General features: G+C 44.3%; 1 protein-coding gene across 11 annotated transcripts; it reads left to right on the forward strand.

Annotated features, from left to right (window-relative positions):
* The first annotated feature begins 2802 nt into the window (after nt 1-2802).
* On the forward strand, nt 2803-25817 carry ZNF662 (zinc finger protein 662). Of its 11 annotated transcripts, none has more exons than XM_045776113.2 (5): nt 2804-3113; nt 4678-4804; nt 5428-5544; nt 7415-7516; nt 8490-25817. In XM_045776113.2, the coding sequence occupies exons 1-5, from the start codon at nt 3024-3026 to the stop codon at nt 9518-9520; spliced, it is 1467 nt and encodes a 488-aa protein (XP_045632069.2). In that variant the 5' UTR covers nt 2804-3023; the 3' UTR covers nt 9521-25817. The 11 variants fall into 11 exon arrangements, with proteins under 11 accessions (XP_087726260.1, XP_045632069.2, XP_045632072.2 ...); XM_045776110.2 differs by lacking the exon at nt 2804-3113 and adding an exon at nt 3136-3423; XM_045776112.2 differs by lacking the exon at nt 2804-3113 and adding an exon at nt 3136-3423 and having other exon boundaries at nt 5431-5544.

Genomic DNA, 25817 nt, shown 5'->3' on the forward strand with positions numbered 1-25817 from the left:
CATCACCACTCTCAGTTTTACAACTAGCCAATAAATAATCTTCATTTAAAAACTCTCAGAATCCTCCCCATGGCCACTGACTCCAGAAAGACACAGTCTCAACAAGAAACAAGAGAATAAGATTAACTTCCTGGACATTGAAATTATTCCCTTTAGCCTCATGCTATTGTTGGACTTCTGGTACATTTTTCACAGACCACTGATTGTTCTAAATTCTCTAGCATGAGTGGTAATGGACAATTGTACCACCCTGGAATTTTTGCTGGCCAGTTTAGGTGGGGTGTGTTTCATTGCCAGTATCTCTTGCCTTACTTGGACTAATGACCTATTTAGCTGGATTGGCTTTGGACGAGGAGCCTTGACTATGGTCCAATCTCCAGTGGGCCTGGTTATACTACTGCGTGTCCCTATCATGGTCACTTTTTGTCTGATGTTGCCTAGAACACATGGAATGTATTTGACCCAAGCCTCTATCAGTACAACTAATTAGAGTATCCAATGACCTATGAGGTGGTTCACGTTCCTGAGAATTTTTATGTGTAAACAGTTGGGAGGTCTTGTTGTAGGTGAATGGCTCCACCATGGTGTGCTGGCAAGTTTGCACATCGATAGGCCGTGCAAGCAAAACCTTGAACAGCAGCCACTCTGAGTCATGGCAGATCACCTTGTGATCCTTCTAAACATGAAAGGATGAGAGGAGGTTTACAGGCCTTCAAGCCCATCTTCCACTCCCTTCCCTATATCTTGTGGGAGGCGGTCATGAGACAATTTCTCATTGCCTCTCAGATTCTGAAGAGGTATGAGGCTTTCTGGATATAACTGCTGACTGCAACACTGCTTAGCTACAGTCTAAAATGGGCTCCTCACCAAGGATGTTGCAGTCCTTGAGCTCCTTTTGTTTTGGTGTCATTGTTTTTGGTGCGTGGGACAAGGATGTGGGGACTAGCATATTTGGATACTCTTCCTTTTGCTGTTTACATAAGTAATACATTGTATGAAGCTAAAAGTGGCTTATTGTATCTTTGCTGGTCCAGTCACTTAGGACATGGCCTTGATCTTGCCTGCTGCTGTATGCTTAACAGGAAGAACAATGGAAAGAGTAAAAATATATGGGTAAATATGGGTCAGAATAGACTATCCCTCTCCTCTTTAGTTTTTTTTTTTAAGATTTTATTTATTTATTCGACAGAGATAGAGACAGCCAGAGAGAGAGGGAACACAAGCAGGGGGAGTGGGAGAGGAAGAAGCAGGCTCATAGCAGAGGAGCCTGATGTGGGGCTCGATCCCACAACGCCGGGATCACACCCTGAGCCGAAGGCAGACGCTTAACCACTGCGCCACCCAGGCGCCCCTCCTCTTTAGTTTTGAACCAAAACCCTGGTCAGAACCATAAGAGACCTTCCTTCTGGTGGACCATGACTTAATAATCAGGCATCTGAGGGCTCCTTGTGTTCTGAGCTAAAACTCCCATAATTATTTTGCATCGAGTGCAGTTTTCTCCATCTTGTCCCTAAGAAGATCCTGGAAGCGCTTGTTGTGTGCTTGTCCTCCTAGTGATCTTTCCCAGGGTAAGACTCACTGCTTCCTTCTCGGTGTTCAGTAGCGTCCATTTATGAGCTTCTCCAGTTCCCTCTTAGAAACAAACAAGCAAACAAATTGGGAAGCTCATTTGAAGTCTCCTTCGTTCTGTGATTTTTCACAGGTATGGTATCCGTAAGCTCTCAGTACCTAGGGATCTAAAAGGAATCTGAGCCTCTGGACTGAAAGTTCTGTGAAGTGGACATCTTCCTACTTTGTTCACCCGAAGAGACTATAACTACAAATGGAAAATGGCCAGACCATGTAGAAAAATAGAACTCTGACCCACAGTCTGCAGCAACAGTCCAGGAAGCCAAACCAATATCTGCAGTAACCAGTCTAGGAAGTCAAACTACTATCTTCAGCAACCAGTCCAGGAAGCCAAAACAAACCCTGTAGCAATCAGCTCCAAGCAGCCAGAATTTGATTAATATCCTCCCCCCAAGCACGCATATAAGATGCCTTGCTTCTAGTTAGCCCCCTCATGCCAACAATCTCCAGTCAGGGCATCCCTGAAGTTTCTCCCCCCACCTTTTTTAAACTACAAAGCTTTCCCACTTCTCTCCCGGACTTAGAGTCTCTGCCAAATGCAAGTGATGGCTTATAGCAAGCTCTGAATAAATAGTCTTGGCTTGTTCTCGTTTTGGTGGTCTTCTTTTATTTCCACAATTTCGTTTAAAGGTTTCACTTCCCGGCATGCTGTGTGATGTTAGGTAAGCCATTTCCTCTCTTTCTCCGACTGAAAAACTGGTTCAACATTTGTTCATTCCTTTATTGAACAAGTATTCCTTGGCACCTAAAGAAACCAGGCCGTAAGAGGTGCTAGGCGTTGGGTGGAGATTAGAGGCACAAAGATGATCTGGGCCCTCAGCTGCTCTCTGGGAATGGAGAGCCCAGTAAAGGGATGGAGATCTCTGAGCAGGCGTTGCCAAGAGCAGTTATGTGCTATTTCGTACCAGCATCCATCCGTGCAGTGCCGGGCAGTAGAGGAGAAGGGAGGTCAGTAGGAAGAAGAGGGCTGGAAAAGGATTCCCAGAGGGAGCCTTCTCCCCAACCGCCCGCTCCCCCGCATTCGCACGGCGGCCCCCCGAGGCCACCAGTGCTTCTGGGAGAGCCGGCCGCGCTCTCGGCTCGAGGTTTCTTTGCAGGGCACGAAGCGAGGACCACAGAGACGTGGCGCCCTCCGCCGTCCTAGAGAAGCCGGAGTGGCAAGAGTGCAGCGGCCTCCACCGCTCCCGCGCGGAGCTCTGGCTCGCGCCAAGCGTGGGGAGCAGGAGTGGGGCTGGCCCGGCTCGCGGGGCGTGGAGCCTGGGACTTGCACCGCCGGCTCCTGGGCGCAGGTCCGCTGTCTCCGACCCGCCCCGGTCCGGAGCGTCCCTCCCCGATCCCGGGCAGCCCCCGGTCGGCCTGGCGCGCGCTCGCTGCCCGGCAGGGCGGCCCGGGCCATGGCGGCTGCGGCCCTGGCGAGCGGGGCCCCCTTCGGCCCTGCCCTCGAGCTGCTACCGGGACAGCCCGCGCCGGCCCGGGCGCGCCCGGTGAGTGCGGGGCCGGCGCCACGAAGCTGGTTCGGCTCTGCCCCGGGCTCTAGGCCCACACGAGGGGCGGCGGGGGCAGTGCGGCGACCGGGAAATCGGGGTGCAGCCCAGAGTGGAGGGGCCGGAGGAACAGGCAGGGAGCGGAATGGATTCGACATCCCCCAGACTTGCGCCGGCAGGGGAAACACGCGTGCAACTGTACAGGCACGAGCCCAGCGCTGGCGCAGAGGTGTTCACAGAGCGCTGTGCGCCGCGACGAATGTCCAGCATTTCCATGTCCCTGGTTTTTACAGAGCTGGTTATGTTCGAGGTGGGTCTTGAGATGACTCTGAGTTTCCCGGCGCCGGAGGGAGGAACTGCATCTCCAGGCAGGGGGAGCTGCAGGTGCAAGGACACAGATTTGGGCAAGGAAAGAATTTGGGTTCCTAACAGGACGGTGACAGGACAGGGGGTGAGGGTGGTGGTGCAGGTAAGCGGGGTCTCTGAATAGTGAATGCGATTGTCTGCGGTGCAGAGGATTTGGACGTTCTGAGGTGCAGGCGTCGGTGAGCCAGCCAAAGTCTTTGCGCCCTGGGGTGCTGGGTAAGTCGCTGTGGGGACTTTGTAAGGCAAGGTCTGATGTGAAATGCAGCAGAATCAGCCTCACCATGGAGATTGAGATCCTGAATGAGGCGGTAGCTGGGAATGACAAGCCTTGATGGCTCTACGTTAGCAGTGTTTGTGTTTCTTAAGGGAGAAGGTAAGAGGGGGTGCAGAAGCTTGGGCTCCTAGAGATACAGGAAAAGGGGACATTAACACTGGCAAGTGGGGAAGAAAGAGTAGGGCGGGGTGTTTGAGAGAGAGTGCTGGAGTGGCAGAATGCAGGGAGTCAAGTCAGAGTTGTCTCTGCCTGTTGGAGGACAGCCTCTCTGGTTGGAAAACAGCCTCCAGAGCAGCCCCAGTGTTCTGAGGTGCCCTTAGCTGCCTCTGTGGCTGATGACAGTGAGGGGGAGGGACAAGAGAAAGAGCCTCACACAGGGGCAGCAGGGGTGGCAGGAGTGAGGATAGAAGGCAGTGTGGCACAGTAAAGAAGAGCCAGAGAGGCAGACAGCCCTGAATTCTGTCTCCATTCTGTAACTCTGGGGGCAGTGTCTTCTTCTATAAAATGGATCTAATCCCCTCCTTGTAGGCTGTGAGGCATTTACAGAGTAATAGAGGTAAAGTGCCGGCGTAGGCTCAATAGTTGCACTTGTTTTCAAGGGTTGGTGACCTCTGACGGAGAGTCCACTGTGGGGAAACGAGGGCACCTAGAGTGCAGATAGCTGTTCTGGGCATAAGGATGAGAAGGGAAAACTTGCAGAGACTCATGAGAAAGATGAGAGGATGAAGAGACGTGAGAAATTGATGGCTGATCCCTTATATCTTTGTAAGTAGGGGGTGCAAATGGGCGGAGAGTTCCTGGAGACATTCAGGATCCAGAGACTCACTTGGCATCCCCTCTAGTACCTCTTAGTGCCTGGTCTACCCCTTACTCCAGGCCTGGGTCTGAGATTGTCCTAGGCCATTTAAACACATGTTGTTTCAGGAGTCAGTGACCTTCGAGGATGTGGCCGTCTACTTCTCTGAGAACGAATGGACCGGCCTGGCCCCCGCTCAGAGGGTCCTGTACAGGGACGTGATGCTGGAGAATTATGGGGCTGTGGCTTCCCTGGGTAAGGGTCTTTCCTTTTGGACTCTGCTTCTGCCCTTTAGAATTTCCCGGCTACGTCTTCCTCAGAAGCTCAGGAGTCTTTGATAACCCCACCTGAGGGGCAACCTCAGGCCCTTGGATTGTTAATGACCCAGCCTCAACGGTTGCTGGGAAGTTGGAAAGTCAGACTTTCTTGCCCCAGGGTTACCCAACCGTATGGGTAACTCCCAGTGCTATGGGTAGAGTAGCAAGAGAGCAGATTCCTAGAGCCCACCAAGCCCTCAGTTTCCCACTGACTCGGTTTGGGAGACCCAGCCCAGTACCAAGCATCCTCATGCAGATGTCTGAACTTGAGGGCTCTAAGAGAGGGAGAGAACAAGAAAGCTCCATCTCTCAATGAGTGGAATCATCCACTCGCTCACTCAGACTGTTACTGAACACCTCTCACTCTAATTCCTGACCTTTGTAAGCCTCCTGGCCCCGCTTCCCTGGGTCTCCTGTCCCTTCCCCTGGACTTCCTTTTCTTGACCTCCCTAATTAATTCCCTTCTTTTCCCTCTGCCCCTAAAGACAAAGCCTGGGGGGAGCCCTGGGATTGCTCTCTGTCACCGCACTCACCTGCCTGTCCCATTTCCTTCCCCTCAAGCAGCATTTCCATTTCCCAAACCGGCTCTGATTTCCCAGCTGGAGCGAGGGGAAGCACCCTGGTGCAAGGCTCCTCAGGGAGCTCTGGATGGAGAGGGCCCAAGGGGCATCTCCTCAGGTGAGTGAGGACAGTGCCAGTCATCTGGCCAGTTCCCTTGTCTTGATCTTTAAAATGTAATAGGTATGCATCCTCTTAACCTAGTGCTATAGACACCAGTGGGATTCCTTTTTTTTTTTTTTTTCTGTGTTCCCATGATTTTCCATCTTCTTGAGTCTGTTTATTATTCACCCTGGCTCCTCTTCCTTCACCTGTTTTGCCTCTTCCCCATTTCCGCTGTTCTTATCATGGCCACCATTTATCTGTACCCTCTAACTTTTCTGTTGACACACTGGGGTGGCCTTTAGACATTCCCCGCCTCCTTACAGTCTTCCAGCAGAAGATTCTGACTGCCGTTTGGGGTATCATGGCCACCTTTATTAGAAATCAAGAAGTCTCGATAACCCTGAGCCATATAGTTCCAATTCAGGGATTTCTGGTGGGCAAAGCCCTGGAATTCCTTTAGGCCCAACACAGGGCTTTCCTGTTCCTAATTTCCTGGTGAGAACTGTGTCCCCTTTTTGCCTCCCTGGCCCCATTCCATCTTCTTCCCACTGGAAGAAGGTAGGGTGCAGGTACAGCTTGATCAGATCTTCAGTCTCTGCTCTTTTCTATCTCCTTGTATGTTGGCGTTGTCTACAGTCTGGCTCCTCTTGTGGTTGTAAGATGATTGGTAGTTATAATCAAGGCTCTGCTTCTTTATACCTAGGGAGAGAAATAGGTCAGGTCTTCCTCAGGCTTTTGCAATGTACCATCTTAAGTCTTATGCCAACTCTAAACCAATCACTATGGCCAGGGAAATAGTATGCACTGATTTTCTTGGCCTGGACTGCCGATTTCTGAAACCGTCTCTCATGTAGTGAGTGGGATAGGTTAACCTGCTTGGCTTAGACCAGTGAGGGCTACAGTAGGAACTGGAGTTGGGATCACTCCCCTCCAAAGGGCATGGCTACTTCATAATGGCGGAGGTGGTGGTGGTGGGGCTTGGTGGTGGTAGATTGGTTGTAGGGAGACAACTACAGTGTCCTCTGCCTTCTCTCAGGATCTCAGTGCTTACTGTCCCACCACGCAAGGGAATTTCCCATTTTGGCTCTAGGCAGAAAGCCAACAGCTAAATTATTCCTTGAGTAAAACCCTAGCTCCGTGATTTGCAGCAAACTTCCTTTGAGTACATGTCCCTATTCAAAGTCTGTTTTTGTCTTAAAGAAGAGGTTATCAGGGGACACACAGTCCTTGGCTTCAGCAATATACAAGGTGGTCATTTGGAGGGTGAGGGATTGCTCTGTTTCTTAGGAGGCTTTGGTTGGGAGTTAGAGAGATCTTAGATAAGTCTGAAGAAGAGTTCATTAGAGTGGACCTTTGCGATTAGAGGTGTCTGTCATTAGAATAAGAAGTGACTTCTGGAAATGGCTTAGTGAGGCTGTGAGTCCGTTTCTAATGGATGCCATGGAGAGACCCATCGTTGATCCTTTGTAGAAAGAGAAGGCAATAGATAGGTGGATAGATAGGAAGGAAGCTAAGGGACTGTGGTTTCCCAACATAGCCTTAGGAACAGATCTTTGCAGTTCTGTCTCATCCTGATTCTTTTCCATGTCAGCTGGCTTTTGCCTTCTAGGGGAGGTGAGGAAGAGACCTTTGTCTCTCCTGTTTCTTCTTGATTTTTAAAAACGAGTGATACATTTTCATGTTTTGGGGAACTGGTGGAATCACAACTGCCCTGTGCATCTGTTTTCTGTCCTTTATATTGTTATCTTCCTCGAGTTTCAGGTCACCTATGTCCCAATCTTCCCACCCACCTTCATTCTCCCTTACCACTTCCATCTCTGCTCCTTTCCTAATGGGCCCTGCTCCTCCGACTGAGCCAGCCTTATTTATATCTTGACCCTGGCAGGATGTCCATTTCTAAAGCCTGCTGGGATCTCCCATCTTGAGCAGGTGGAAGAGCCGTTGAACCCGAAACTGCAAGGAGAGGTTCCAAGCCTAGTCTGTACTGGTAAGTGAGGGAAATGAGCGCTTTCCTCCCAGGCACGTGTTTTCCGCTGTCTTTCTTTTGTGAGCTGTTAAAATTCCATTTTTACCATTTATGTTCTAAATAAAATCCCTCTGAGAATCCCCAAGTCAACCATTTAATGAAGAGCAAAATTAAACTCTAAACTTCCAGCTTTCATTTGGACATGATCAATTAATTCAGGTGGGTCTTGCGTCTTAGGCTGTAACGGAACAGATGGCCTACGGGCTGCTATGGTCAACCAAAATTTTAAAAGCAAATGCTGTGTTTTATTCATTCTGTTAGTTTTTAGGGATCAGAAAGCAAGTAATATATGGCCCCTCCCCTGCAAGGGCTCACAGTCTAATGGTACGTTATACGTAAATGTATAATTACAGCCAAGTGTGATGCTGTAACAGAGGTGTGAATAGAGCACTGTGGGAACAAAGAGGATGCAGTCTTTGCCCAACTGTGTCTGAAGTAGTTAGGGGAAGCGCTTTTCATGGTGGACCTGGCAACTGGATTGAATGAGAAGACTACATTTCCTTTTAGTGTTGACCAGTATGAGAAAGATTCTCCTTATTGCTTCCCACTACATGTGACAAGTTCATATTCCCCAGGTATACCACAAAGGATTCGTTATTTCTGAACTGGTCCTCTGCCCCAAAACCTGGCTTGTTCTTCTCATGTTATATAAACTGGACTGCCTAGAAGAAATTCTGACTTGTCTCCCTTAGATTCAATTCAGCTATTTCTGGAGAGCTCCCCTCTGGACTCTGTCTCGTTTTTGCCTTTCTGCGGCATACACTTTGGTTGCTTTCTGTGCGATAGCCCTTTTGTGCCATTTTCAGGTAGAACAGGGCCGCTGAGACACAGGGGTGACACCTGGAGTGAAATGGACACATTAGTACCACTTGGTGGCCTTATTCACTCTGTCATGGATAACGATGACATTCGCAGCTTTGATTTCTTCTTTCAGAGGGTGTGTTGAAGAGTGAGAAAGAAGAGTTTATTCTGAAGGAGGAACGTTTTGAGGAGGCAAAGGATCACATGGTGCTATCAAGCGGACCCCGGTGGCGTGGCTCCCAGGAATTCTGGTTTGGAAAAACCCGTGAGGAGGAAAAAAGCAGGTTAGGGAGGTGGTCTGACTACTCCAATGAGAGAAGTGTGGAGAACACTGCAAATGATATTATAGAAGTGATTGTCAAAGATGAGATGGTCTCAGGAGAAGATAGTTCAGAGAATGCTGATGTTAATACCCACCTTGTTATACATCAGAAAATTCTCAGTGAGCAGGTATTCTATATATGTGAAGAATGTGGCCAGTGTTTTGATCAGAATGAAGACTTTGACCAACATCAGCGAATTCATAATGGAGAGAAGGTCTATGGATGTAAGGAATGTGGAAAGACTTTCAGTTTTAGATCACACTGCATTGCACATCAGCGAATTCACACAGGGGTGAAGCCCTACGTGTGTCAAGAATGTGCTAAAGCCTTCGTTTGGAAGTCAAACCTGATTCGGCACCAGAGAATACACACTGGAGAGAAACCCTTTGAATGTAAGGAATGTGGGAAGGGCTTTAGTCAGAACACAAGCCTTACACAACATCAGCGAATCCACACAGGGGAAAAACCATATACCTGTAAGGAATGTGGGAAAAGCTTTACGCGGAACCCTGCCCTACTTCGACATCAGAGAATCCACACCGGGGAGAAGCCTTACGAATGCAAGGACTGTGGGAAAGGCTTCATGTGGAACTCTGATCTTGCTCAGCATCAAAGGGTCCACACGGGGGAGAAGCCTCATGAGTGTACTGACTGTGGGAAAAGCTTCATCTGCAAGGCGCACCTTATCCGACATCAGAGAATCCATACTGGGGAAAGACCCTATAAATGTAATGACTGCGGGAAGGCTTTCAGCCAGAATTCTGTTCTGATTAAGCACCAGAGGCGCCATGCTAGAGAGAAACCCTGTAATTGTCAGTCCTCTCACCTTCTTGAACATTAGAGAGTGCGTAACGGTGGTACTTGCTTATAGTTCTTATGCTACAGGAACCCCAGAGACAGAACAAGGTGATTGCCTGCAGTTTGTTAGAATGCGAATAGCCAGTGTTACCTTGCCCCTTCTGAACAGATACCCTGTGCTCTAGCAGGACTGGTCCTCCCGTTCGACCATGGACATGCTAGGCAGCTTTTAGTTGAACATCTGCCCTGTCAGCTACTGTGCTAACCACTTTACGTGCAGTCTTTAGTTTTTCTTAATCCTATTGAGGTAGGTACTCATCCTCATTTTACAGATAAGAAATCTGAGGTTGAAAGAAGTTATAAAACTCTTTCAAGGTCCCTTAGCTAATATGTTACAGAATTGTGTTTGGAAGCAGGTCTGTCTGACTCCAGAGTCTACTGTTCTTTATTTGTGCACATTTCTGCTTCGCTCATTTCTATTTGCTCACGTTTCCCTAGGCTAAAAATGTCCCTTCCTCATCTAAGACTCAGCTCCTTCAACCGAACGGACCTCTCTTCCCCTTCTACTTGTAATCAGTACTGTCCAAATTGGTATTTAACTATGTGCTGTCTTATATTTTTCTAATGTCTTATGTGTGTTAGTCCAACTAAATGGCTCTTTGAGGACAAGCAACACTGTATTTCTTTTATGTTTTTCAAATTTTGAAACTTATTTATTTTTGACTAGCTATAACATGCTCATGATAAAGAAAAGTTGAAATAGTTAAAAAAGGTGTTCAGTGAAAAGTAAATCTCCTTGTCACTCCTGTCTCCCAGTCTACCTCCTCAGAGACAGCCACTGTTACTGGTTGTGTGTCTTCCTGGATATATTCTTTCTGTATAAAGTACTCAGATTTTCTAAGTCTACCTCACCGAAAACCGTATTTGCTGTAGATGACAGTGTGGTTACATTGCCAACTCCAGAACTTTCTCTGCCTCTGAAGTTGTCGTTCACCTTGAGGTCACAAAGGTAACTTAAGGGAAAGTAGTGGAGGGTAGTCTGAGTTGTGCAGTCTTGGGAGACCTGATTCCCCTTGTGTTAGAAGATAGCACTTTGGGACTGGGAAAATGTAAACCAAGTGGGAGGCTTTATTTTGTTCTGTTTTCATAAAAATTTGTATAGCTACAACCCCTCTCATCGTTCCACTATCCCAGATCCCCTTACAGTCTTTTCCTTCTCATCATCATGATAGCCCACATTCTAAAGTAAGCTGGAGCTTCCAGTAGTAAGCTATTGACAATTTTCAAGAATATAGAAATAAAGGCCCTATTCAGAGAAGAGTGCTGGCCAAAACAGATGAAACATACATTCCAGACTTTACCTTTAGAGCCATTTTTCAGATTGCAGTTTGCCTCTCTGGTAATTAGGCTTTCCACTTTAGAAGCTCCCAGCCAGGTAATGTAATTGTTGACTAAGGAGCAAGGAAGAGAAGCCAGAGGCTGGCTTAGACTAAACTTATGCTTCCTGAGAATTACAAATGTACTATCTGATTGCTGAAGCCTAAAGCCATGTAGCAAGAAGAATTTCGCTTAGCATAGTCCAGTTAGAGTAACCTCTAATAAGCATTGACACTTTTGTACTAAGCAGAACCAAGAAATGGAAATGAGTGATGTGAACAGGCATTTGGGGAAGTTTATTAAGCAAATATCACTGAGCACCTGCTTGTATGCAAAGCACTGTGCTAGGTGCTGCATACACAGTGGTAAGTCAGACCTGCTTCCTCCCTTTCTGGAACATTCATCTAATGAGAGACCAAACAGAAAAAAATCAAGTAGTTTATAAAAAATTGCTAAGTGTCATGAAGGAAATGAATGCTACAGAGAGAGGGAATGATGGAGAGGGAACCTCTTTATCTAAATGGTCAGGGAAGGCCTATCCTAACTGGTAATATTAAAGCTAAATCTCAGAATGAGAAGAAGGCACATGTATCAAGAATTGGAAGAACAGCAGATGGAGGGAACAGCTCTGCAGACTCTGATGTGTAAAAGGTTTGGCATGTTCAAGAAACCAAAAGGTTTGGGATATAACATAATGATTAAAGGTATGAGAGGCACAAGTTAGATTTGTAGCTAGAGCTGGGCCAGATCATTCAATTCCATCCTAAGTGAAAAACCATTAAAGGGTATTCAGTGGAGGAATGACATGTTTGAGTCACATTTTGGGATGATTGCTGCCTGCTAAGTAGACAATGGTTTGTAGAGGGAGGAAAGTGAAAGGAGATCATGTTGGAGATTGTTAACCATCCAGGTTGGAGATGATAATGGCTTGGAGTGGGTGGTGGTAGTAGAGATGGAGAGAAAATGTATTTAAGATATAGTTTGGAAATAAAATCAGTGACCTGCTAACAGAGTGGATACAGGAGTAACAGAGGAATTAGGGACAGCTTCCTGGTGTGTTTGAGCAGCTGAATTAGACAGCACACCACTTATTGGAATGAATAAGACTGGAATGGGAATAGGTTTGAGGAAGGAGAAACTAAGAACTCTGTTTTGGATTAACATTTGAGATATGTGTGAGATGTACAAGTAGAAATTTCAGATGGTTGTATATGTGAGCTAGAGCTGAAGGTTAGTCATATCTAGAGCTCTGCATCTGAGAGGCATCGAAAGAGCGGAAGGTATTTAAAGCAGTGGGAAGAAACGAATGAAATCCCCTGGAGCTGCACTACCCAACACAGTAGTATAGCCACTGGCTATATGTAGGTATTTAAATTTAAAATTTAGGTTCTTATACTGGCCAGATTTCAAGTGCACAATGACTATATGTGGCAGTTGGCTACCATATTGGATAGTGTAGGCATAGAACATTCTCATCATTTCAGAAAATTCTATTGGACGGTACTGCCTCCAGAGAGCATAGCAAAATATGACGACCCAAGATAGAGTCCTATGAAACACCAATTCGGTATTTAGGGAGTTGGGACAGGAGGAAGTGCCAGGAAGAGATACTAAGAAAGAGCAGTTGGTGGGAGATTGGCAATGTTACCAGTGGACACATTACACAGGCAGAGTTGATATAGAGTTGAATACTTGGACTAGTGCTAGAAGGAGGTAATCATTAAGATCCTGAATATTAATAAGCTCCCAGAGTGAGGATGATATGTATGCTAGATGACGTCAGTATCTTAAAATGGGAGAGAGACAGATAATGAATAGGAAGAACAACCCATAGAAATGGAACCGTGAAAGAGAAGAAACAGTTTGGACTTATGGAGGAGCACCATGGAAGTTGATCAACCCTGGGAACTCTTTCCCTCCAAGATGGAAATGTTTGTAGACAGAGTGGTAGAATGGCAAGACAAATTTTAGGAGTATCACAATGAGAGAATTATCAAAATATGGCAAAAGATGCGTATTTCAGATGGATTAAGAAATAGCATGTAGAAATGGATGGCCCCCACCAGGAGAATTCCTAACTGTTCTTTTCCTTACCAGCGCCCCAGAGACAGGTACTTGAAAGCCCAGAGCCTATATCAAAGATGGTAGTCTGTGATGAAGGATTCATAACATGGAAGACCTTCCAATTTGTAATGACACTTTCCACACATCTCAAAGAAGAGGAATGAAATCAATACTTCCAAAATTTTGGGGAAATTTAAATACAAAAGAAAAATTAGAAATTTAAGATACTTTCTGATAAATTGCAATTAGAAATATATTAAAATCAAAATTGATTATGGTAAACTTTTGTCTTCAGAATTTTCAGAAGTGGGATCAGAAAGTGAGGAAATGTAAAAATAGTGTATAGAGTCATTCACATAGTGAAAATTAGCTGGCCGGCCCAGAATCTCTTGGGGTAATGAATTATGAAATCCTTCCTGTTTTACAACTCAGAGGTAGTTACAGAGTTGTCTTAGAAGCACCTTGGTTGCAAACCAGTATCTGCAATGCTGAGCATGTCTTTGTCATGGCCAAGTCAGGATTCCATCTTATTCATCTCTTACTGGGTTCCCAGCATCTATTCTCTATGGGGACAATAACCCAAACAATCTTTGGGAAAACATCCTTACTCAGCCATGTGGTTTGGCCTCACCCCCAACTTCATAAGCCTAGGCCCATCAACTTGTCCTATTTGGCCACAGAGCCCATGAGATATGAGGAGATATTTACCGGGCCTTCTGAAAGAGAGACGCCTTTCTTTGAGAGCAACCAAAGAAGACGCTTTCTGTCCTCCTCTATGTGATATATAGGAAGATATGAGGCCTTGAACTAGGGCAGTGCTTTTTTTTTTTTCTTGTTAAAAGGGCAGGTCGGGGGGAATTTGGAGCTTCCTGGCATTAACACGTGGAGCCTGAAGGTGAAGCCAATATCAAAGAAGATAGTGGCAAAGCAGAGAGAAACTGGGTCTCTGGTGACATTGCTGAGCCACAGCCCAAGCCTTACCCGAGGTAGACTTACCTCAGAACTTTTCAGCTATGTGAGCCAATACCCATCTTTCGTTCAACTAGCTAATTTGGGCTTTCTATTATTTGCAACTTAGTCATACTGATACTTGGTAGTTGGTAGTTGGCTTGTAGTTGAAAGCACTGGTTTCTAGTACCACGCCTTAATGTTACATTTTCTCTTGGTTAGTAGTCACACAAACTGCTCATTTGTATCTCATCTCAGTTGCTTGGAGTTTGAGTGGCCAGATAAGCACCTGTCCAGCCCTAAACTTCATCTCATGGGTACAACCAGACTGGTACTTTTCATACCTTAGCATACTTCCAAATGTGAATATAACACTCAGTTCCAGATTCTCTAGTGGATAACTTCCTGTCTCTTTGATGTATTTTCTAGACCCCCCCCACCACCCGACTTACGTGAATTTGGGGTTTGCCATGTCACCTATATTTTAAGTTGGATTCTTGTGAAACAACCAGATAGTTTTCATATCCACTAATGCGTTGTTTTATTGAACAGTGTTCCAATACTATTGAGAGGTTCAGAGCCCCCTAGAGCATGTTCTCTGAAGTTGAAAGTCATTTCTCTGCCAAGTGATTGAGAAGTAAGCAAAAAGCTACTTTGCTTATCTTAGCAAAAAAAGAAAACAAAAAGAACTGACTTTGAACTTTTTTTTCCCCCAAGAGAAGAACTACATTTCTGGTGTAAGTGATACAAGCGTGGGAGTTAAGCCACTGCATTTTTCAGTTTCCACCCCCATTTCCAGCATCCCCCATCCAGGCTGGACTAAAGTGTGTGTAGTACGAATGAAGCAGGAGACCCATTCTGATCTCTAGTATACTGAGCCCACTAAAGTTGATAAAAAGGTATTCACTTATTTTCAAGTATATAACAAAAATTTCATTTTGTTGATAATACAAAAAGAAATGAGAAAGAATTGGTGTGAGCAAAGCAGCCAAAATATAAATTTGCCTATCAGACAATCAACTGTTGTCTCAGGTGGTGTCCTACACTGTAGATTACTCTTCCCTTCAGATGTGTTTCCTGCCCACCAAAAGCAGCCTATGGAGAGGTTGACATAGGCTTTTGCCTCTGCCCTGTTCCCTTTGAAAACATAGTAATTCTATGGGATTATTACTATTAGTCATAGTAATTCTATGCATGGGATCTAACCACCAGGCCCCAAGTTTATTTTATTATTTTCCTGGGAGACTCAAAGGATACTCGTGCAAGTGGGCCTAAGCTCCTCTGATATGTCTGTCCTGGGGGTGGCAGATCAGATTCTCTGATGTTCCTTTGAAAAATGCAAACCTGTGTGAAGAGGAATCTAGAAGGAGGGGAATGGAATATGATGGAAACTGGTAGCAAATAACACAAATGACCAAAAAACCCAGGATGTCTACAGTGAAAGTATTCTGAAAAGGTAACAGACATACCCGAGGGAAGCCACCCATGACGAGGTTAATATGGAAACTGAAAATCAACTCAAAGCATACATAAGACATAGGCATGACCCATTCATTCCTTTCTACCTCCTTGACTTCACATAATTACTCTCTCAGAGTTTGGTGAAAGCTATTGTCTTTTTAATTCTCTCTCTAAGATCAGGAAGATGTTCTTAAAATGAAAATCTAATTATATAAATCTTTTAATCATTTTCTGTGGCCTAAAAAAATCCAGGGGCGCCTGGGTGGCTCAGTCGTTAAGCGTCTGCCTTTGACTTAGGGCGTGGTCCCGGGGTCCTGGGATCGAGCCCCGCATCAGGCTCCCTGCTCTACTGGGAGCCTGCTTCTTCCTCTCCCACTCCCCCTGCTTGTGTTCCCTCTCTCGCTGGCTGTCTCTCTCTCTGTGTCAAATAAATAAATAAAATCTTTTAAAAAAATCCAAGTTCCTTAGATCTTAGATATTCTAATCATTTTCTGTGGCCTAAAAAACAAAATCCAAGTTCCTTAGATCTTAGATATTCAAAACTGTATTGCTGATTTGTTTTAATTGATGGTTAATTGATGGTTTTACTGTCTCTCCCATCAATCTCCAACTGAGGTCTCTACTATAGCCATATTTCTCTGCTTCTAATTTTTAACCATGTTTTGCTCTTTCTGTATAAGTCAGTGGTTCTCAGCTGGAGGTGATTTTGCTCCCCTTTACCCGCACAATTTGGCAATGGTAGAGAAATATTTTGTTGTCACAGTTGAGGAGAGGGCTGCTGCTGGCATCTAGTGGTAGAGACAGGCATGCTACTAAATATACTACAATGCACAAGGCATTCCCCCACAACAGATTATCTGGCACCCAGTGCCAGTAGTGCTGCCATGAAGAAAATCTTGTACAGGCCAACCTCATCTTGACGTTTGTTGATCGTTTCTTTGAGCCTTTAAAAACTTGGTACAGGTAAGGGTTAAGTTTCAACTTAAAGAGAGCACTAGAATAGAAACACAGATTTATTAAGAGGAAAACTTTTTGCCCAGGGTGGGTGATCAAGTCAGTTGCCAAAGCAGCTGTGTTCTGCCAGCCTGCAAAGCCAATCTTCTCCCCTAGGTCAAAGAGCGCAAGAACTAGAAATGAGTAATAGGTGACGTAGTGGACTTGATTGGTTGCTGCTCTGGCCTCCATCCTCCCCTTTCCTCTCTTTAATAGGCACTCACATTTCACAGCCATATAGGATGGTGGAACTACACTAGCGGCTAGCAGCGTGGACCCTGACTGGCTTAAATCAATTGGAGTAATGGCATGTCCTTTGCTACACTTCATGGTTGTGACCTAGGTTGACCCAAACAGAGCAGAGCTCAGGACTTTTGAAAATCGTTTCGGGAGAGATACCCTCTCTTTAGTCTTGAATTTAAATTGAGAAGCATATAGCGATGGCCACCACCAGCTTATATAGTGCCTTTGTGCAAACTAGAAAGAAGACATTCCTGTGGACAGATGAAATCCAATGTATTCGTCTTTTTTTCATTTATAGTTTGTGTTTTCATGTGTCTCATTTAAGAAATCTTTGCCATAACCAAGGTCATGTTTTTCTGGTTTCTTACATGTTTTATGGTTTCAACTCTCACGTTTAAGTCCATTTCAAGGCAATTTTTGTATAGGGAGTGAGGACTGGGTTAAGATTAATTTTTTGGATATAGCTATCCAATTTTTCTAGAACCACTTGTTGAACAGATTATTTTTCCCCATTGAAATGCAGGATCAGAATTCAATATGTGAATCTATCTGTGGACTCATTGATTTCTTTGTCTATTTTGATGCCAATACATCATCTCCATTGCCATTAGCTTTATAACTGTCGAAATCAGGCAGTGTAAGTCTTCCAAATTTTCCCCCAAGGTTGTTTTGGCTTTTCTCATTCCTCTGCATTTCCATATACCTTTTAGAAGCAATTTGACAATTTCTACAAAAAAAACACCTGCAGGGATTTGGTTGAATATAGGTCAAATAGGCAGTAATTGACATCTTAAAAATATAGATTTTGACCCATGAACATGGTATATCTATGTATTTTAATTTTGTAGTTTTTCTGTACAGGTGTGGCACATCTTTTGCCAAATTTGTCTCTAAATATATATTTAGAAGCCATTGTAAATAATATTTAATTTTCAATTTCCTCTTTGCAGAATATAGAAATAAAATGGAATTTTAAATATTGATAAGTATCCTAAAATATTGGGCTATCCGCCTAGGCAAACCCATCAGCCCCATTAAAATTCCCCTGCCATGACCATGAATTTTCTTCTAGGTGCAGAAGGAAATTGGTTGGGAAAGGAACTGGACCTGATGGAGGCTGGGGGGTGAGCTCAGCATGTGGGCCCCGCTGCTCATTGGCCTGGTTGGACACCGCCCCTTCACCCGGTGTCCAATGAAATGAATAGCCCCACCTCTTACTCTTGTTTTAGACTGCTTCCACCGCCCTAGGGAAGTCAGTTAAACACCCGGGTCTGGGTTCCTCGAATCAGAACTGGGAGACAGGTAGGAAGATGGGAGGCGCACACAGCACCCGCTGTCTCTTTTCCTCCAGTTAGTCTCCCAGGATCTGAAGGAGGAACCACCGAGGTGTGGGGTCTCCACGGTTCCTAAGAGAGAACCCAAGGGAGGTAATGAGCAGGCAGGTCATGGTGACAATGCACTTCTGGCACAGCGTGTTTTTCTTTGCGGGGGGGGGGGGTTGTTTTGTTTTGTTTTGAAGTGCGAGGGTACCGTTTGAGTGTTGACTCTTGTTGACCACAACTTATGTCGAGAGAAAATCTGCAGGGGCCGAACGGAGCCCACAGTGAGCGGGTCCGGTTTGGCCCTGGAAGGACTGGAAGGAACCCATACAGAGCCCGGTCCAGAGGTCCAGAGCCCGACTCTGGTAGTCGCTTTGGTCGCGACTAGAGGAGATGTAGCCAAGCCTGGAGTGTTGGCCAGACTTCCACCCCATCCCCCATCCCACCCCACTTCCAGCTTTTCCACCACCCTCATCTGTTTTCCTGTAAGGCGTCATGACAGGGAGCTATGCCAACAGCCCCACAAGGATATCACCATCCGCCTTCTGGGCCACTCTGGCCCTGGTGGACACGCTTCTCCCCTGTTTCCTCGCTTGCTTCTGGGCCCTAGGAACACCCAACCCTTTGCTCTTAGGATGCCCAACTCCAGAATCCCCTTCCTTTTCAGGTGGACCTAGAAAATTATAAACACTTCATTCGATAGGCATGGCTTTTAGCCCAGACCAGAAGCTTCTAACTGTCCATGGAGCAGCCAAAGGGTCTAGTACGTTGCAGCTGGGGAGTTTTACTCCAAGATGGAACTTGCTTCCAAATTATTGGGGTGACGTAAAGAATTCTTATTTTCCATGTCTGTCCATTCACCTTTTTCATTACATTCTCTTTAACCTTGTGTCATAACATTAAAATTCTGAGGATTCCAACTTGACAGGGGTTTACAATCAGTCTCTGTTCATGAAGTAACTTGGGTGGCAAAAGACTTATTTGGTCCTCATATCAATGCTTGAGATTATCTTCTGGCTGACATCAGATGCTAGAAAATGTTTTGAGTTATTTAGGAGAACCTCTAGGTCTACAATATTTCAGATAACTCACATAGGGCTTTAATAATTTTGAAGCATATGTTTTTCAACAGCTAACTACTTGATCTGACCTTTTTGAAGCCTTCTTGTTTGAAGTCCCAGTCTCTGTGAAATACCTCCTATATTGGACAAATAGGTACAAAGATCCAACAACACCTTGATTTAAGAGAAACAGAACACCCATGTCCAAGGGGTACCTAATTACTCATTTTGTAAGGAATCACTACTTGTGTTATATCGGATAGAAAACTTCTTTGAAATTAGCTTTGCATGTGAGGATTTATGTTGTCTTTTCATGCCCTTCAATTTATGCTTTTGACTATTCTGTCCTTAATACAGTCTTTATAATCACAAAGATGTCATGTCTAGCATCATCTGACAACTTTTCCCATGACCCACATGCCTGGCTTCCTTTACCTCCCTGAAGTGCTTTAGCATCAGAATGCCATGGACTTGGGAAAACAGAATTGTGACTGGGTTGTGGGATTTGTCTTGTCTGTTCATGCATGATGTGTGAGCAGAGGGAGAACTGGGTATGGTGGTAGCAACCATTTTGTCTCAAACCAAACCAGTTAAAGTGTAAAGATCTACCAGCACATAGAGTTTTGGTATGTATGGAATCTCTGGTCTACGCAGTGGTACCTGCTGTGTTACAGGCATTGTCTTTAGTATACCTTGCAGAATCAACCCACTGTTTTCCAATGATGAACAGAGTGAGATTTGTAAATAGTTTACAAATATAATACTATAATATTTGAGATATGCCTTATAACTTGGTATGTAATTTTAACATGGCTGCAATTCATTTTTTCCCAATTTACCTTCTCCCCACCTTTGCCAGAGCTCTACAATTAATGAGGCATCTTAAAATCAACCTATATATCTTAGAAAAAAGTAGTATTAGGGAGTCATCAAAACCTTATTGGTAAACTATCTCCAAGTCTCGTTTTGGTTTAATTCATTTGAATGGTTGGCTTTTATTGATGAAAAGAAATTTTGAAGTTGCCTAATCCAACTGTCTTATTTCTATAGAGGAAAAAAGCAGAGGTTGAGAGTTAAGGACTTTTTCAAGGTCTTCCAGTGTTGTGTGCATGTATAGTAAACATTTTATAATCTGTGGTATGGGGATTCTAGGGAACTTTATTCACAGTTTGGGGCTCCATTTTTCTTTTTGGTGTATAAATCCTCTATCCATAGCTCCCCCGCCCCATCTCCTCTCCTGGCTGCTTTCCTGTGATCCCGTGATTATGGATCTAGATTCCTGGATCCTATAGTTTTCCCAGGCTCCTTCCTAGAATGATGTCTGCTTTGTCTCAGCATTCTGATCCGTGCCTATTATCTTCCTCTTGTGAGCAGAGAATCATGCCGCCCAGTATAAATAATGTTAAATATTAAAGCAGGACCTAGGGGTAGAAGTTCTATACAAGGAATTGTGGTCAGTCCCATCTAGCTGAGGTATCTCTCTGTGCCTTAAGCTCCTGAGAGATTTTCTCTGTAAGAGGAATTAAGGAAGCTAGAAGATGACAGGTATATTCCTAATCGCCTGGCATCATGTGGGCTTTGGTTTCTTCGTCCTTCTGCCCACTTGAGTTTGGAGAAAAACCAATATAGGCACTTCACTGAAACTGAGTCTGAAGGCGAAGATCCATCCATCTGTATTTACCAGCAGGGTGACCTCTGAGAGGTCTCAGATAAGATAAGAAAGATAGGAGAAGAGGTACACCTGGCCTGAGAGGACATGATGAATCCTGGGAGCTGGGTGGTGGCAGCAAGCATTACCCTTGGGACATGGAAATAGCGTTAGCCCGAGAACAGCACAGGGGTTAGGGGCACTGGTCCCTGCAGTCAAAAATCCGTGTATAACTTTTGACTCTCCCAAAACTTAACTACTAATAGCCTACTATTTACCAGAAGCCTTACTGATAACGTAGTCTATTAACACATATTTTGTATGTTATACATATCTATGCAGTATTCTTACAATGAAATAAGCTAGAAAAAGGAATATGTTATTAAGAAAATCATAAGGAAAATACATTTACAGTACTGTATTTGTTTTAAAAAATCCATGTATAAGTGGTTCCATGCAGTTCAAACACCTGTTATTCAAGGGTCAACTGGACTTGAAGCGCAGGCGTAAACTAGTTATGGAAACTCAATCCCTTATTCTATTCTACTATCCTATTAGCCGACGTTTGAATATACTGGCATAACACCAAAAATGTGGGAGTACTTTAACCAACATTTATAGATTGTGCAATTGATGTTTGGCATCCGTTGATCACAAGGCCAACCTAACGACCAGAGTTGTTTACATCTCCCCTGTTGTCTTACTTTCGTGGGTGTGCAAAAATCGTATTACAAATGCCCCAACTACAGACCCCAACATCTGTGTTTTGCTTCCTGCCCAGTAGACCATCCCCACCTGACAGCTTCCCACCACCATAGTAATAAAGGCTTTTGCCTATGTTTTCTGCTCACTCTTCTGTCTCCTAGCCCTGTGTGGTGTGGCATGCCCCCATCTTTCCAGGAATTATAAATAATAAATTCTTCTTTCAAATGAAGTTATCTCCTTGCCTGTCACCTTACCATACCTGGTTTTTAAAAATCCTCAGTACATTTTAAACACAGGATGAACCCCACAATATATAAATTTTCATGCCAAGCAATGGCAAATGCTATGAAAGACAATAAAACTGGAAAAGGGTATAGAAAAGGATAGATAGAGTGATCAGGGACAGACTCCAGTGAGGGAACATTTGAACAAAGAGACCAGAGTAAAATAGGGATCCAAAGGTGCTGATACTTAGGAGCGTAGCATTTCAGGCAGAGGGAACAGCAAACACGAAGGGCCTGAGGCAGGAGAGAACATGCTTGGAGTGTGTAAATAGGAAGACAGTGAGGCAGCATTGCTGAAGAGTAGGGTGGCTTCAGGGTATGGGAGGGGGACTGATTTGTGTCCTCCCCAAATTTCTCTGTTGAAGCCCTAACCCCCCAGTACCTTAGAATGTGACTATATTTGGAGACGGAGTCTTTAAATACATAATTAAGTTAAAATGAGGTTGTTAGAGTTGACCCTAATCAAATCTGATGGGTGTCCTCATAAGAAGAGGAGATTAGGACACAGATACCAGGAGTGCACATGTACAGAGGGACAAGCATGTGAAGAGGCAACAAGAGGATGGCCATCGACAAGCCAAGAAGGGGCCTCAGAGGAATCCAACCTGCTGGCACCTTGATCTTGGACTTCCAGCCTCCAGAACTGTGAGAAAACAAATTTTTGTTATGTCACCCAGTCTGTGGTATTTTTGTTATGTCCTATAACTAAACCATGATGGCAAAATGTTGCTATCTTACAATGACCAGTAATTAGTCAGCGTAGCTGGCACGTTTGACCTGTTTTCTCCTGGCCCAATGTTGTTTTCTCTAATTTTGTGTGTTACTTACGTTTCCAGATAACAGGCAAGCTTCCTGATAGCATTAATGAGTTTACACATTGTTCACGTACCCCTCACCTGGACTAGCCAAGTTATTTGATTTTTTGTTTGATACTTGATTAAATAATAAGAGTCTCACTTAATTTTATCTTAATTTTTCTTGCTTCTTTTAAAAATTTTTTTTAAATTTTTTAAATTTATGTAAGTAATCTCTACACCCAATGTGGGGCTCAAACTCATGACACTGAGATCAAGAGTCATATGTTCTTACAGCTGAGCCAGCCAGGTGCCCCTTTGTTTTCTTCTTAATTGTTAATCTCCTTATTAATGCATTCAATTTGTACTGCCCCCTCCCCCAAGACGGTAGCTTCTTCACTTTCTCATTCTGTTTTAATCTTCTCAGGCCATTCCCAATATGAGATTTCTGTTATCAACAATGTTACCTTCTCAGACCAACCATAATTTTCTTGTGCTCTTTGCTTCTCTCTCCATAAAATCAGACATAGGCCCCTTCCGTTTTTGGTCCCAGGACTTTTCCTTGGCTCTTTTCATCCTCTATTCTCTGTGAAAAAAATCTGTAAATATACAAAAGCTGCATACTTACAGGATACAGTCATATCCTTGATGATGCCGTTCCCTCTCTAACATGGCTATGAGGTGAAATTTACATTTATGTATGTATGTATTTATTTATTTATTTATTTTTGGTCAGCTTGTGAAATCAGAGCTGAATTTGAGCTTTTGGCCGCAAAGAAGACATTTCTGAGAAAAGCAAGTCCTGTGGCTTAGTTTCAGGAGAACATCTAAGAGACCTTTTCAGGGACCTAGCTTTCAAGTCACTTACGAATCAGAGGATAAGACAGGCATTCAGGAAATCTCAGAGTGGATAGAATGAAAAAAAAAAAAGAGTTTCAGCAAAGAAGGGAGTAGATAACAAGAAAATTCCTGTGGAAAATAGATGTCATCCACATAAGAAAAAAAAAATCAGTTTGTATCATGTAACACATCTGCGGTTTCTAGGTGAAGAGATTTCCTATAAACTGTCTCTGAAGGAGGAGATGCGTCCACCTGTAACCAGCAGGGTAACTCCTGAGAGGACCAACAACAGGAGAGCAGTCCTACGTGTGCAAAAATTGTGGCAGGGCCTTTAGCTGCAGCTCCCACCGCTCTGCACACTCAGAGAATCCACCATGGGAGAAGCCCTCTGAGTGTAAAGAGTGGGACAAAGACTTTAGCTTCCACTCAGCACCAGCAAGCCCACCCCGGAGAGAAGCCTCTCAGATACAGGGACTGTAGCAAGGCCGTCAGTCGAAGATCACCTCTGTTCTACACACTGGAGAAAAATCCCGTGCAGGTAATGCATGCGGTGAAGATTTTAGTTTGACTCACAGCTCATTTGCCACCAAGTACTACACACTAGGGAAAGGTCCTACCCTTGCAAGGAGCGTGGGAAAGTCTTCACTCAGAACTCACATCTCCCCCAGCACCAGAGAAAGCTTATCAGCGGAAGGATGGCAGCAAAGCCTTCAAGCGGAAAGTCAGCTCCAATCTGCATCAATGGAGCCACCCTTAGGCAAAACCCGAGGAGTGGGAGAAGAGTTTCCCAAAGAGTTCAGGATGAGGCAGGACCAGAGGCTCCACGTTGAAGAAAAACACTTCGAATGTCAGGAATGTGCGAAGTCTTCATTTGGAACTCCAATTTGATTCACCATTGGAGAATTCCTCCTGGAGAGAAAGTTTAAATGTAATTGTTGGTTTATGTATCCCCTGAGTGCCAGTTAGCAGGCCCTCCTCTTCTTGGCCTGATTGTCCCAATCCAACTGGACTTCCTGCCCCGCCCCGGAGTGCTCCCTCGGCTCCCGCCATTCCTCTCCGCTCACTGTCTGCGCTACGTACTGTTTCAGAGTCTACCTCTGCGCCCTTGCCTTTTCCGCTCGCAGGTTCCTCTACCCACCTCTTCCCCTTTCTTTGACCCTGTCTACCCGTAAGGCCTTTTCAAACTTATCAGTTTGATGCTGCCTTTCTCACTAGAGCCTCCTTCCTCTCTGTTCTCTTGAAGAAAGCCTAATTCTATTTAAAATTTACGTGCTGGGTTTTTATTATTGTTGTTTTGTATTTTCTTTTTTTATGTTCCCTCCAGTTTACTCAGTATCATTTCCAACTCTGCAGTGGTAAGCTTCTTCAGAGCAGGATAGGTCAGGAAGTTGTAATATCCTCAGAGGAGATAAATGAATGGAGTTGTATAGTTGATACTGTCGAGGATTGTATCAGTTTGTGTCCAATTAGGAGACAGACACCAACAGAATTTAAACAAGGGAAGTTTAATAAAAAGAATTATTATTATTATTAATTATTATTATCTTAGAGGAGGAGAGACAGACAGTGAATGGGGAGCGGCAGAGGGAGAAGGAGGGAGAGAATCTTAAGCAGGAGCTTGATCTCACCATCCCGAGATTATGACCTGAGCCGAAATCAAGAGTCAGCTGCTTAACCGACTGAGCCACCCAGGTGCCCCAATAAAAAGAATTATTAAGCTATGATGAAAGAATAGCCTATAAGATGTAAGAGGATGCTATATGGTACCTTAGGACTGATGGAGATACCAAAGGAAGGACAAACTTGGAAGGGAGGTTTCTCCCCAAGGCTGAGGTTCAAACCTTGTTAGAAGGTATAGCTGTAGTCCACTAGGTGGCAGAAAATGATCTCGTTTGCTCAGGCTAGAGCTGTTTTATAGTTGCTGGGCATGTGGGAAAGAACCTTCTAGGGCATGAGTAACCTATAGTCAGGAAACAGGTACACAGATGGCAACATTGTGGGCCAGAGCACATTGTATTCACATTGGAAGAGTCACTAGCGACAAAGCTGGGGTGGAGATGTTTACTGGAGATTGACATGCATATTAATGAGTATGTGGAATTAGGATTTAATACACATAGAAGTAGTTACGATCACCAGGCTTATATGCAAAGGAGAAAGTGGCCATCTGGACTCACTAAAGGTTACACTAATATTTGCCAATGATCTGTGTCATTAAATGAGTGCCTTTCAGATTTATTTATCTATGACATGTGGCTTAGCCTTCAGAGATTGTTCACATGGTATGAATTTTCTTAAATACCAATGAGAAGAATTATCACAGAATTGCACAAATTATGAAGGCAAAATGTTCCTGTAAACTCACTATCTCAGGAGATCATACTTTCATTTTTATATGTCTCCTTTTACTCCTCGTCCCATATGTATACACAATTTTTATAATCTTAATCATAACAAATTAATTTTTTAATAACTGTTATCTTAAGCAACTTTGCTCTCTCCCATTTCCATATGATTTTCATGATTACTCTTTGTCAGTGAGTAGACTTACCTTTATTATCTATTCCCCTCATCAAATGTTAAATTAAATTTTTGAGCAGTGA

This window comes from Ursus americanus, chromosome 20, assembly GCF_024610735.1.
Source record: "Ursus americanus isolate L20-20 chromosome 20, mUrsAme1.1.p, whole genome shotgun sequence".
NCBI classification, from domain to species: domain Eukaryota; kingdom Metazoa; phylum Chordata; class Mammalia; order Carnivora; family Ursidae; genus Ursus; species Ursus americanus.